Genomic DNA, 13,621 nt, shown 5'->3' on the forward strand with positions numbered 1-13,621 from the left:
CAATCTAAAATCGACGCAGGAGATTCAAGCGAGCTGTACGGACGTGTGCGAGAGCTGCGAAAAGAAAGTGTACCCCCTAGAAAAAGTGGAGACAAATAACAAAATATTTCACAAACAGTGCTTCCGGTGTCAGCAGTGCAATTGTGTGCTAAGGTAACGTTTGCAATCTTCGCTGAAACTTATTCCCTTTTCTCCCTGTAACCAACCTAACCCCCCCTCCACCGTCTCTGTTCTCTCTTCCTTCAGCACCAACCGATATATTACAAATGCCATTATATCATCTGTAAGACGTTAAAAAAACAAGAGGCTATATTTGCAAGATATGATTTCTAGAATCGTATCTTATAAATATCGCCCATTTTTTTTTTAACACCCTGTATAGCTGGAACAAGGAAAATAAACGATCGTTTTTTCCATACAGGATGGACACGTTCACCTTAAATAATGGTAAACTCTACTGCATCCCGCACTTCAAGCAGCTGTTCATCACACGAGGAAACTACGACGAAGGTTTCGGCGTGGATCCACACAAGAATAAATGGACGACCAGCTCGAGCAATCCGACGAGTCCATCGCCGATCGCCGTTTCGAACGGCGATCTTTGATTTCTCGCGGATTCTCGCATGTTGTAATTAAAAGAAGAAGGGAGAAAACGATGAAATAAAAGCCCTCGGCGGCTATGAAACTGCTGTTTATGCGAACGAAGCAAGATCCGAATTGGTCGGGCAGCAGCAGAGAAAGATCCGTGGATACTTGAATTTTCCAAAGACAACTGCCGCATCAACTTGCGAGTCGATCAAACTGACCGCGAATCGTTTTTAGATTCCTTTCGAATTATGTAACTAATCGCGCCCTAATCACGTTATTAATCGACAAGACTCGCGACGAAGATTTCATTTCGTCTATCGTCCTCCCTATTTCCTTGCTGTCATTTTTAAGTATTTTATTTTTTAGACTTGTAGACACCCCTATTTGCCAATGCCCTATTTTAAATTCCGCTTAAATATTTGTTACATTTATTAAAATTATTATTATTATTATTATTAATATTATTATTATTTTTTACTTGTATAACTCTTGGTATTATTTTATTATATATGTTGTATAATACAGAATTTCATTGCGCTTTATAAAATATCGCGATCATTCATTCACCTTTTGAAGATTTTTGAAACGGTTCTTCATACATCGTGCTTCTTTCATATATATAGCGAAGGTAAGTATTTTGTATAACAAATTGATATATTGGAGAAATTATTGCCCAAGATTTTGGAAAATTTCTTTAATTTTGACAAGCGATAGAATATTGCAACTACTGAAGAAGCACGAAGAACGAATCCTCCAGAACCCAAGCAATCTGGTATTAATATTCCACGTGAAAAATCAAAAAGTACCTCCTTAAGTAGAACATAATTCCTAATATTACGTATCTAAGACAGCAATTAGTATTATTTTAATAGTATATATTATTAATCATTTAAATTAGTACGTTCAGTATTTTTGTTTCAAACTGATGTATTTTATTAATCGCAGAAATCCTTGCCGCATTCTTAACTACGTTCTAGTAAATAAATCAATACTATATTGGGATAAGAATTTTTAGAAATATTCCACGGCATTGCACGCAGCTATCCTTTTAGGAGAAGGCGTTTCAGAGGTCATTGGAGAGACAGGCGAATGGCCAATAAATATATTGCCCCACGAGCTTACCCGCCTTTTATCTCATTTCATTTCCTGGAAATGCCCTGAGGCACCTTTTTCTTTTACGTACTTTTACATCTTAACATTAATTACTTATCATATGTCTCCTTTTATTTCCGTCTATTCTCCCGAGCTGACAGGAAGAGAAACACTCTATTCATTATCTTTCACGATTACGTAACGTTGCAAATAATGCGGTGCATCTCTGCAGATGGCGTAATAGTCGTATCAATGACGCATCGCTAGCAATCGTTACCATCCACGTGTATTAATTATTCGCATCTTTGTGTTTTTCTTTCGTTTATCTCAATTTATTAAGTATCGCGCTTCTTAAAGCAGATGATCAGAGAATCTGTGTAATTCCAATATCAATCTTTCGTGATAAATAATACGATGTTATTTTCAAAATAAGACAACTGTCACAGTGATATCAGAGAGGAAATGTGAGTGCTCGTGTTTATGATTCTGGTTGTTCCCAGACTGGTACTGCCCTCAGCGGTCAGATGTTGGAAGTGTTCCACGGTAGCATATACAAGAACCTACTTAGTTCTACTACAAAGTATACTCGCTGTGATTCCACGCTACAAGAGCCGATTTCATTGTATGATTCTACGGAAAAGTTCATACTTTTCCATCCGAGATAGACAAGTATGAGAATAATAAAATGGCGCAATAATTACACTTAGTTACCTCAGAAAGAGAAATTAATTGTTTATTACATCTTTTTTTAGGGAAAAAAGATAATATTTCCTACCAAACGATAATAAATCAGATGAATGACGCAATAACTTTAATATATTCTCTATACAGGATAAGTTTTTAGGTTTAATATTAAATTTATTTCCCTCGCGATAATGTTGTTGTTATAATTAAAAATAAATTTCATTTTAAAAGTAATTTCAGTAGTTGATAGGCTACGAATAATATATCTGAGGTGATGTATCTGCAGAAAAAGAACCTCTCGGTAACTGCATAGTCGTCATCATCACTGGGTTGATCGAATGTTGTGATCGTTTGGGGTTGTTTGGCATTTGCAAGTGTTCCGCAGACTAATAAAACCAGTTAGCTCGAAGAACCATCCACTATTGTGGGAAAAAGCTATTGAAACGAGTGCTAACAACTAGAAATAACAAGTAAACTAGCAATAATGAGAATCAACTAGAGATGACAAGCAAGTATTTGCTTTGTTACGACTACGTATCACGAGTACAGCTCGGTGATGAGTGACATTCAAGAACGCTGTTTATGAACATGCTCTTGCACATTTAAGTAAACTTTTATGACTGCTACTCGCGAACACTGGTAGTTAAAATTTCCGAACCCCAATCAACATCGTAATAGTGTCCGGAAAGGTAAATCCACAATGTCCACAATGGAAATATCCGCCAGTGGGAACGTGCTCTGTAATCTCAACAGTCCTGAGAGCTGTTCGCGAACTGGGAACGAACAGAGGATTTCCACTGAGGAATTTGTACGGGAACAGTTCACAAACTCCAGTGTTCGACCAGTGGGAACCGACCTCAAAGATGACAACTAGCAACTACCAACGATGACGATTAACGTAAAGACGCTTCGCTGTATTCTAAAGTTACCGCATTGCATTTCCATAATAAATAAAACAAAAGAAAGTTTGAGTTTTGAGTAGAAAATCTCAGCTTGTCGCAGATCTTTACATGTTGCCGAATGTTTCGACTCTCAGTCCCTCCATCTCTTTCATTCTTGTTTAAAAAGAGAGATTTTCGTTTCTTGTTTAAAAAGATTATAATAAACAATTTCTCTTTCTCAGGCATTCCTTAATTATCGCGTGATTTTGTTATTCTCATACCTATCTTGGATAGAAAAGTATGAACAGTTCCGTAGAACCGTACAACGAAATAGGTTCTTGTAGCGTGGAGCCACACAGCTAAGTATACCTCGTTTATGATGGAATTGAATAGGTTCTTGTATATGCTAGCGCGGAACACTTTCAACACTTGGCTGCGTGGTAATGGCAGCACCTATACCGTGGAACTACTAGAACAATAAGCGTGAGCATTCTAATTTTCTCTCGGTTGTTATCATTGTTTATTTCGAACAGAAAGTACCAAAGTACAACCAGCTAGTTACTTTCTTCGTCGTACCCTCTAGCGGGAAATTGGCAACGCTTTCAAACAGGAACAGTAAGCATGCACCATGATTGTTTAATCCATTCAAGACCCATTAATTATTTCTTCACATTATATTTCCAACTTCTTAATTTTTAAAATTCCTAAATTTAAAATTTACGAATTCTCACGTGCTTAGATTTTCTAATTATCAAATTTCTAAGTTCTCAAATTTTTTGATTTGTTATTGTGCAGTAATATTGTATTTTCACATATTATTTCATTGCTTGGTCGTTGATGGATTAAATAACAGCTCTTTCTACGTATCCTTTTGCAACACAATCGACGTTTCAGATGGAAATCTGCATCGATTCTATAGAATCGGCGAAAAATGCGATCAGAGGTGGTGCAACGAGACTCGAAGTTTGCTCTGCCCTTTCCGAGGGTGGTTTAACGCCCACTCCTGGCTTTATTCGATTACTTAAAACCATTTCACCGTTACCACTCTACGCTATGCTTCGAACACGTTCTGGAAACTTTATATACACGAAGGAAGAAATGGATGTTATGCTACTGGATTTAGAACTATTGAAAGAACACGGTGCTAGTGGATTCGTTTTTGGTGCATTGACACCAGACAACGAAATTGATGTAAAATCTTGTCAGGACATTCTTTCTGCTGCTCGACCATTACCAGTAACCTTTCATCGAGCCTTCGACGAAGTCAACGACCCCTCAAAATCCTTGCAAATTTTAATAAACCTCGGTTTTAAAAAGGTTCTGACTTCTGGCCAGAAGGATACTGCCGAGGAGGGGTTAGAATTGATACAGAAGCTCGTTCAAGAGGCTCAAAATAAAATTATTGTGATGCCAGGTTCTGGTATTACTAAAGATAATATCTTAAAAATAAAAGTGGCATCTGGAGCGGAAGAGTTTCATGCATCTGCTAGGAAGATGATAACTTCGCATGGTACAAATAGAGTTAAAATTGGCGCTAATAAAGAAACTTGTATCATGATGACTGACAAGGAAATGGTAGAAGAAATGGTTCGAACTATTTCAGTTCTTTTTTGAATATGATTTTGATGATTTCCATGATTTTATCAACACTTTCAACAATTCTACTTGTCAAAAACACTAATAAATAATAGTTCATAATAAACGAATATTTATCAAAAAATTTGTACAACTTTATATTAGACAAAAAGATGTTTCAAATTGTCTGAATTTCAATCTCAATAAAAATTGATAAAATGTTGAATCATGTTTGAACGTAAATTGCAATATCTATTGTTCCGTAAAGTACGAAATCGAGAAAAAATACGACGATATGAGTTACGCAGATACACTAACTTTAAAGCGGCATAAAAGGCACGAAAAAGTGCGCGCAATAGCAAAATTAAATTAATAATGTAAGTTATATAAATAAATACTTGTATGAAAAAATGATTGGAATGCTAGTATTGTGATTTTATAAAAATATAATTTCCTATCTCGATTAGACACTGTAATATCAACACAAATATCCTTAAAATGCAAACGTATTCTTCTGCACAATAAGTTCAGCAGATGTCAGCGTTTAAATCGTAATGGTTTCACAGTACATAGAATAAGTAGAATCTATGTTACGCGTTGGAAATTATGTATGAGAAAGGATTACCTTATTCTGTCGCGAAGAATAGAGAACAATCATTCGATGATTCAGAACCTTTGAAATTATCTCGACGTCCTTCTTTATGCATGCAGAAAGTTAACTCGGAGTCTAGATTTCATCATAGTTTCTCTTTAAAAATTAATTTTTAAATAATCATTACTCTAATATCAGTTTAGTATTTCAATAATATATGCTCTACTATAAACTGCACGTATGCACATTGATATTAATTGTTAGTATACCATTAAACATGAAATTTGAATCCTCCAAATCCCATAAACACTATCAAGGTCCTCTTGCATAATTGAATTAGTATCATTAGTAAGATATTACAAGTTACAGGTCACATGTTACCGACACTGTTAAATTCCCTTGCATAATCACAATAAGCTTGGTGATAAAATAAACGAAATTGTACATCACAATTACAAGTCATCTGATTGTTCTATATCAGCCATTTTTATTTTTACGTTCCAATTGTACGAATACCCTTGTCCTTCGCTGTACGTAAATTACTTCATTTATATTTTCTAAAAATATTACATTTCCCACTGATATTGTAATGTCCAATTAATATCCTATAATATTACAACTTTTACCTTATTTTATCGTTTAATCCTTAATGAGTTAACATTTCGATCGGTCTCAACAAAAATTATGCGTTCGACTTGAAGTGGCCACTTGCATAGTATCATAATGGCGGGTTTTCATAGATCGCTTAAGAGACACGAGTGTTGCAAGCGATGCAATAATTTCGCGACGAATATCTTTGCGACTAATTTCGAATTGCAAAGATTTGCGCAACAGGTCGGTGCATAAGGGGTCCTCGCATGCGGAAGATGACGGCACTAGCGACCAACTGCAGACCGTGCACTTTCGATTTACGGGGCAACGTGAAGAATAGTGCGTACATGCACGCACACTTGCATTAGGTCTGTGGAATCGAAAGCTACTTGACACGTATATACGTGTAAAAAAACACACACGAGCAGAGAATCGATGTATACGTTCGTAACGCATTTACGGTTTCGTGGTGCAATCACAAACATACTTGATTGTGTGTACGCGCGCGCGCGTTGCCATCAGTGAACGGGAATTTGAAAATAACCTCGGAAGGTAGAAACGATCGAGAGGGAAACACTTATTTCAAAACCTAACGTTAATGTCCAGTTTCGCAAGAAATTTCTGTTTTTTATGTACATTACTAACCATCTTTCAATGCTCATCGATATAGAGAAATGTCACAAGATTGATTATTAATTGGATAATGTGTCGACAATAGAAAATAGGATTTCCTTTTTATGCAGATTTCCATGAATTCTTCGAAATTTATCGACGTAAAAGAAATACGAGACTAAATGTAAGATTAATTATTAATCGAACAATTTATCAATGCTGCGAGATTGGCTAATACTAAAACTACCATACTTCTTAAAGTATAAAACTTATATCGAAAAAGATATTACGATCTTGTTATGAGTATAACTTGTAGAACTTGTTATGAGTATATGTACTATGTGTATTCTATAAAACGCTTTTCACTTTTCTTTCATTCTTTGATAAGACACACCCATCATTGTTACATTATATATATGGGGTTACATTGATAAAGTCTGAAACAGATGTAAAAATGTATATAGAAGCTACAAGATATTTAGTGCAAATACATATTTTTCAGAGATCATAAAAGTATTTAAACTATCCATTATTCAATATATTAGTTAGCCTCATTATTCAGCGAGGATATTTATAATTTTTTACTAATTACTTATATACATTTTCAGATTGGCCTCAAATTTTATCAATATAATCATGATACCAATGTCTCGTTACATGTATAAAACGAACAAGTGTATAACATGATGTTATCGATAAAAGTTTTCTATGGTGAGTATTCGAATATTACACTTTCACGAACCATTGTACACAAAAACTACATAGTGCAAATAATGATTTATAAAAACTGTACCGCTCTAAATTCACAAAATTCCTACGAAGGTTATATAATCAACCGCTCTGATAGTTCCACTATAAAAGAAACAATTAAACTTTGTCACTTACCGAAAACCAAATGGCGCGCAATGACAAATCAGCCATTCAATCTGCCGTTCTCATAATCTCCAGTATTGTTCACTTACAGACAGGATCACCGTCGATCCGAAAGTCTTATGCAAATGAATAATCAAGTAATCGATCGTTTAAAGTTGATATACAAGTTTCTTACCTGCGGAAGCGGTAAAGAAAAACACGATCATTGGAATCTGGCACGAAGGATCAAGGGGTCGAGATTTTTTAGCAATGTTGCCAACTGCTTCGTCGCCCATAAGTTGACCAGTGGGGAGCGTATGTATTTACCGGCAAGTGGCAGACGCGCGCGCATACCCCTGTAAGGTGCGTCGGCCTAGAGAATGTGTGTTGGTACGTGAACGCTCGACTGCCGGTGGCTGTGCGTTATTGCTCAACTGGACTCGTCTCTCAGTGCGAGAAAGACGTTCAAACCGTTCGGGCGTCCTCATCCGTGCATTCAAACCTCGTCCTTCCTTCTCCGTGAACTGCCACGGTGCATATCTCGTTTTGATTCCCTTTGTCTCATCTCGCGACGGTCCATCCGTTCCCCTCATGTAACCTAGAAATACACGGAGGAATATCCGAACACGGTCCGCAGACGCATTTTCGCAACTTGCATTGGAATGCAAGGTTATTTTCGTATCACTGAATGTGTGACAAGTGTGAAAAATATACAGCAACTTTGCATCAATATCAATTTTCTCACTTACGTGCGAAGACACCTGATTTGATTCACGTTGTGAACAGACATGTTCAAAAGTAACAACATCGTTTTATCGTATATGTGTTATCAAGAATTGGCAAGGACCTGAAATACACACACAATTATACTTATTCGACGTACGTTAAAGTATTTGTCAAGATATAAATCAGGCGCGGAGACACGATATCGCCAAGGTAACTTTGCCAACATTTTAAAATAGGTGCATCACACAATGTAATACTGTGCTGCAGAAATCGCGCGAGAAACTCATGTCATCCGTTCGATTCTATGAAAGCATCCAGTTGCAAGAGTAACCATGTATTATATTTCGATTCTCGAAGTTTCTGACAAAATGTATATATGCACTTCCTGTATTGTATATAGTACTTCCCCTTTAACATGTAAAAAAGCCAGTGGTTGCAATGTATCACCGATTTCATGCGTGTTACGATGTAGACGCGTGCTCGGTCTTATGAAATCAAAGAGGTGACGAGTGAAGTCGGGGAAGTGTAACGAGGAAGCAATGGAAAAGCTGTACGGGTATTAAATTCTCAATTCACCATATGTGCAATCTCGTTAGTTGTATGTATATATCTGACAGTTTGAAATGTAGAAATTTACATAATATTTCACAAAACCCTTTATAGTTGACCTACTTTCATTCGAGGCTAGTAAATGAAAGCATACGTTCTTTTAAAAATACGTTCTTTCTGCTCCAAATAAAACCATCGCTTATATCAAACTGTATGATACACTTCTCTATGAGCCAAGTTATATGTTGCACGTGTCTGTCGTATATATGTACAAGTTGTATATCTGGTACAATAATACATTATATATATAGATATCTATCTTCGATATTAATGGAAAGCAAATCAGCAACTACCATTTGATTTAATTTAAAAATACAAACCAGGTGTCTATTCGAATTGACCTTTTTATTTATTATTATTATTATATTTCTCAGCTTAGTACATATACAGTATATTTCAAAAGTGTGAAAATCACCTGCCACATGATCACGTGGTCAGCTGAATTTTTTGGATGGCCTAGAAAAATATTTTTAAAAGATGCGAAAGCCTCTTATAATATTGCCTGGCATTCGTGACACGCATTATGGCTTTGATTCAACGAAAGTAGGTTATATTCGTAAATGTCATTTTTAATTCGAACTACTATCTTAGCTAGAGAAAGATTTTTCGATCCCTTAATTAAAAATTATCAAATAACAATTTCATATGATATCTCGATATTTTGGACTTAATAAAGTACAAAAATAGTGGGATATTAACGATTACTTTAGCTGCTAAGAAAGATCATAAGACAAGGGTTTAATCTCGATGAGAGTAGCTCGATGTGTACTTTCGATTTTTTTACATACGACACGAGCAACCCAAATAAGACTTGAATAACCCAAGTTACGTGTGTAGCACGAGAGGTGCATTTCTATCGAGTATTTTAGTCATTCGTATCGTTTATCCACGTTGCGCTGGACAAACCAAGAGAGGCGATAGCAAATCCCTCGGAACCGTTCACGGTCTCTAACGGTACTATTTTTTTCTTTGCGAATAACTGGTCAATGATCGCACAGATCAACAGAGAGAACGGATCATGGTTTCGACTTTGACGAAATCTCGACTTTTACCAGTTTTACATAAGACGTAAGAAGTAACGGAAGGGAATTTGCCGAACGGTACGGAATAGCAATTAGAACTCGTCGAATGACGCACGCGCAACACTTTCACATAACACGAACACGTAAACTGTAGAAAAACGCCGCATCACATGGTCCACGCGTAACTGGAGCGACATCTTTTCTAGATTTTCGTAATCTAGATACTTAAGTATAACTCGTAAACCGCAGCAAACATTATATTTTATTAAATTATTAACGTTATATTTTATTAAATATCATATTTTATTAAATATCATATTTTATTAAAACGAACTTGTTAACCTTACGCAGTTTTATTTCAACTCCCATCGTTCATATAGCTACTCTTTGTCCTGAAAACAGAAGTTGTTAACCTGACTCGATAGCCAATTACTCTCTTTATATTGCGAACACGCATCGTCGTCCCGAGAAGACCGGGTTCCGCAGCTGCGTTCGCGATTTAAAAAGATTCAGACGAATTTATTATACAGGAAGTCGAATCGTTTCGAGAATTCGTTCCCCTATTTACATGTCTCCGTTCCATCGGATAAAAACCTCCTTAATTATCCACAGTATTCGCGTCATCGCAATTTACCATTATTCTAACAATGAATTATTGCAACGAATTAGCAAACTTAGAACATTAAACAGAAGATTTGTATTCAAATCGCAACAAGTGCAAATAATCCGGTTATTTTATGAGCCATTTCAATGGACAGATACTTTTTGTTTCCTTAAATTATCTTCCAACTTCTTATCTCCCATTTTTTGTCTGTAAATTGTCTTTTAATCGCTCTGCCATTAATCTGCTATTTTATATTATAATACTGCTATTAATCCTGCTACGTTCTAGAATCGTTATTGGTTTCTCGTTAGGATTACGTGTTAAAGATTTTAAAACGTAAATTACAAATATTAAAATACGAAAAATAGTAGAATACGATCTTCTTACTTTGCATAGTTTTGAGAATAAAATCGTGACTGCATCGAGTGAACGATGAAATGAAACTAATTAATGGAGTAGGTGGATGCAACACGTTGAATACCAAATGAAATTAACATCGACCGCATCCAGCGATCATTTTGGTGGCACTTCCGCTTAGATCGACGGAGCTCCACTTTCTTGCGCGGTCAACGACGCGAACGCCGCTCGTGGACACAATAGGACGATCATCTGAACAGTTAGACAATCCAGTTGCACGAGAAGAAATAGAACTCGAAGACAATCCTTCTGCTTTAATTTCGAAGAAGATGTCAATGGAATTGCTGTACCTATCCGGTATTTATTAAATCTCCATGAATTTCCATGAATAATTATACACAATCTCGGTACAGCTACTTGCATATCGATAAATAACAACAGAATTAATGTTCAAATCTCCGTACGGTACCAATTAAATGAATCGCATGTTGAAAAATTATCAGGCTGAGGTCTTGATTCATAATCTCCGTCGTTTTTAGATCGAAGATCCGTCTGGGGTTTCACGATTCAGTGATAACGATCTCGATCGTCCAACAGCATAACGAAATTCCTACCTCGAAAGATTTGCTCGATGAATTTTTGGAATATTTTCGACCCAATCAAAGATCTTGCAATTCTCTTTTGCTATCTTTCATTCGAATGCCGATTTTTCCATTCCAGTAACCTCGGAGGTCGACATTTGCCGATCCTTGCATAAGAGATCATCTCCTTTTTTTCTTAACCTTGACATCAATCTCATAATTAATGGCCTGGCCGATACTCGTTCACGAGGAGAAACAATATTTAGTTTGATTAATAATTCAAACAGCAATGTCATTGTTGGAACGAAGTTACAAGTTATTCGTTGAGGAGCGACGAAGAGAAGATTCCGTGACAGTAGCGCGCCAAGGAAAATGCATATACTATTCTTAGATCGTCATATTTTCTATCCCATTGACAAATTATTATACAGCACGCTTTCTTCGTAATGATCTAAGGCACACGACGTTGCTCGCAGGATACGTAGTCGCTGTAAAACAGTTTCACTTTCCGCCATTGTCACGAATGGGCACGCGGCTCGTTCCACGAGGCCTATGCATCCTTCGAAGAAACGGATCGCTTTTCTGGGTCTGCGAAAGCGTGGAGAAATAATATTGGTTTCTAAACACAATTTAGAGATCGGTACACCTTGGCTAAAAGAACCGGCGTTTAGGTTTCTCTCGCTGGGGAAAAATCTTTCCATCCGGTTGGAACTTATTCTTGAAAAAGATGTCGTAAATGTGGTAACCATCCTGACGGTGGAGATAAATCTCGCGAAAGATTCATTTACGTTGAAATTATCAACTCGATGAGTGTGAAAATGTTGTAAAGATTATTGGCGAGTCATAATCGTTATTCGATAATCGCGATATGTATACTCTTGATTTTGATCTCACGAAATATCAAAGGTCGTCGAATATATTCTCGTTTAAATTGTAATTAGAAGTTTATGAAAATGTTTTAAAAATGCTTAGTAAATCGTCCTCACCGTTCGATAATAAAATTGTACATATTGGCGCATAATTGTGCACGGTTCTTAATTCAAGAAATATTGCGCGTTCATTTGCATTTAAATTGTGTATTCGTAGTTCATGAAAAGGATTCTTAAGGATTTGGATAAATCATTCTTATAGTCAAAAATCAAAATAAGTATACATTACTACCCTATTAACAGCTTTGCATTGCAAATTACACGGAAATATTTGAAAAGGCGTTGGCGTATGCTTGCAAAGCACGTACTGTGACGTCAATCTATTTTTATGTTATTATCATTCTTATTTTTGACGAGAATTGAAAAAACAAAGGTTGGACCTATTCTCTAAAAAAGGAAATCTCCAAGTACAAAGTCCATATTAATATCATTCTCCCGTATTAATCAAACCTATTCAATTGTTTTCAGTGTGCCGTTAAAGCGTGTGACAAAGAGGATGCGTCGTTATTGAAAAATCTTAGCAAGAGATACCTTTTGCAAGGTCTTCAACCAATTTGTACGGAAGTCACAAAAAGAACGCTGATCAAGATGGAGGATAAAAGCGACCCAAAAGCGAGAGAAAAGATCAAGAAGATGTTCAGCTGGAGCGACGGACTGACCCCGTGAGTAGCACGTTTGAAATTTGTTTGTACTTGCTTCCACTTTTACTTCGCTTTCGTCTATCGGAGAAACCAGCCACGGCTTCACTCTGTACTCGACTCTCCTGCGATTATATTGGTCACCGTAACAATTATGCAAATTATATTTGATATTGCTACGACGAACAATGTACAGAGTAACATACTGGCATTCTTAATCCTTAAAAACTGACATAGGTGAAAGTTCACTGGAGTGTACAACACGATATAAATTCAAATTCAAAAGAAACGTAGATTACAATTACCCCGCTATTTTTCGTATCCGTTTTGTGCGATATTACATTACGTGTTTTGTATAAACGAATAATACTAAATAATATACTAAGAGATGGAAATTAAACAGCAATGGGCCAAACTTATCGTTATGTCAAGATTCAAAGCTGAAGTTATCTTAATACGAAGAGTATAGTCAGGAATAAAAAGCTGGAAATGTAGGTATTAATTAAAGTGAATTTAAAGAAAGTCGTGTTAAATCAATTAACTAGGATGAATTGCAAAGTAAATGTTTAGTATTTCCATACAATAGCACAGCATTAAAAGTATAACGAGATATCTTCAAGAATAATAGAAGGTAATGCTCGTTAGTATCGTAATTTAGACATCATAAAAAGCACACGTGTTTCTACGA

The 13,621-nt window shown here is 36.1% G+C and overlaps 3 protein-coding genes and 1 long non-coding RNA gene across 21 annotated transcripts in view; 3 read left to right on the forward strand and 1 right to left on the reverse strand.

The window, feature by feature from the left end:
- Positions 1-878, forward strand: part of LOC117210387 (myosin-10) — a 74,856-nt gene extending 73,978 nt beyond the window's left edge. For 16 of the 17 annotated variants that reach the window (XM_033453365.1, XM_033453422.1, XM_033453392.1 and 13 more), the window contains 2 exons: positions 20-153; positions 422-878. In XM_033453365.1, the coding sequence (XP_033309256.1) occupies positions 20-153; positions 422-605 (318 nt within the window). In that variant the 3' untranslated portion in view covers positions 606-878. The remainder of the gene's footprint in view (positions 1-19; positions 154-421) is intronic. The other variant, XM_033453457.1, reaches the window with a different exon arrangement.
- The window catches only part of LOC117210583, a 66,532-nt gene extending 58,663 nt beyond the window's left edge, over positions 1-7,869 (reverse strand). Inside the window, exon 1 of the long non-coding RNA XR_004488124.1 lies at positions 7,501-7,869. This is a non-coding gene — a long non-coding RNA (uncharacterized LOC117210583). The remainder of the gene's footprint in view (positions 1-7,500) is intronic.
- LOC117210538 (copper homeostasis protein cutC homolog) lies at positions 1,964-5,237 on the forward strand. 2 transcript variants are annotated; one of them, XM_033453663.1, is made up of 3 exons: positions 1,964-2,144; positions 3,779-3,860; positions 4,140-5,237. In XM_033453663.1, the coding sequence occupies exon 3, from the start codon at positions 4,140-4,142 to the stop codon at positions 4,857-4,859; it is 720 nt and encodes a 239-aa protein (XP_033309554.1). In that variant the 5' UTR covers positions 1,964-2,144; positions 3,779-3,860; the 3' UTR covers positions 4,860-5,237. The 2 variants fall into 2 exon arrangements, with proteins under 2 accessions (XP_033309554.1, XP_033309563.1); XM_033453672.1 differs by lacking the exon at positions 1,964-2,144 and adding an exon at positions 2,222-2,349 and having other exon boundaries at positions 2,433-3,860.
- Positions 7,870-7,940: 71 nt separating the features above from the next.
- LOC117210497 (ABC transporter G family member 20) overlaps positions 7,941-13,621 on the forward strand; it is a 50,926-nt gene continuing 45,245 nt past the window's right edge. Inside the window, exons 1-2 of the mRNA XM_033453603.1 lie at positions 7,941-8,403; positions 12,764-12,957. Of these exons, the coding sequence (XP_033309494.1) occupies positions 12,884-12,957 (74 nt within the window). The 5' untranslated portion in view covers positions 7,941-8,403; positions 12,764-12,883. The remainder of the gene's footprint in view (positions 8,404-12,763; positions 12,958-13,621) is intronic.

This window comes from Bombus bifarius, unplaced genomic scaffold, assembly GCF_011952205.1.
Source record: "Bombus bifarius isolate JDL3187 unplaced genomic scaffold, Bbif_JDL3187 scf7180000007968, whole genome shotgun sequence".
Classification (NCBI taxonomy): Eukaryota; Metazoa; Arthropoda; class Insecta; order Hymenoptera; family Apidae; genus Bombus; species Bombus bifarius.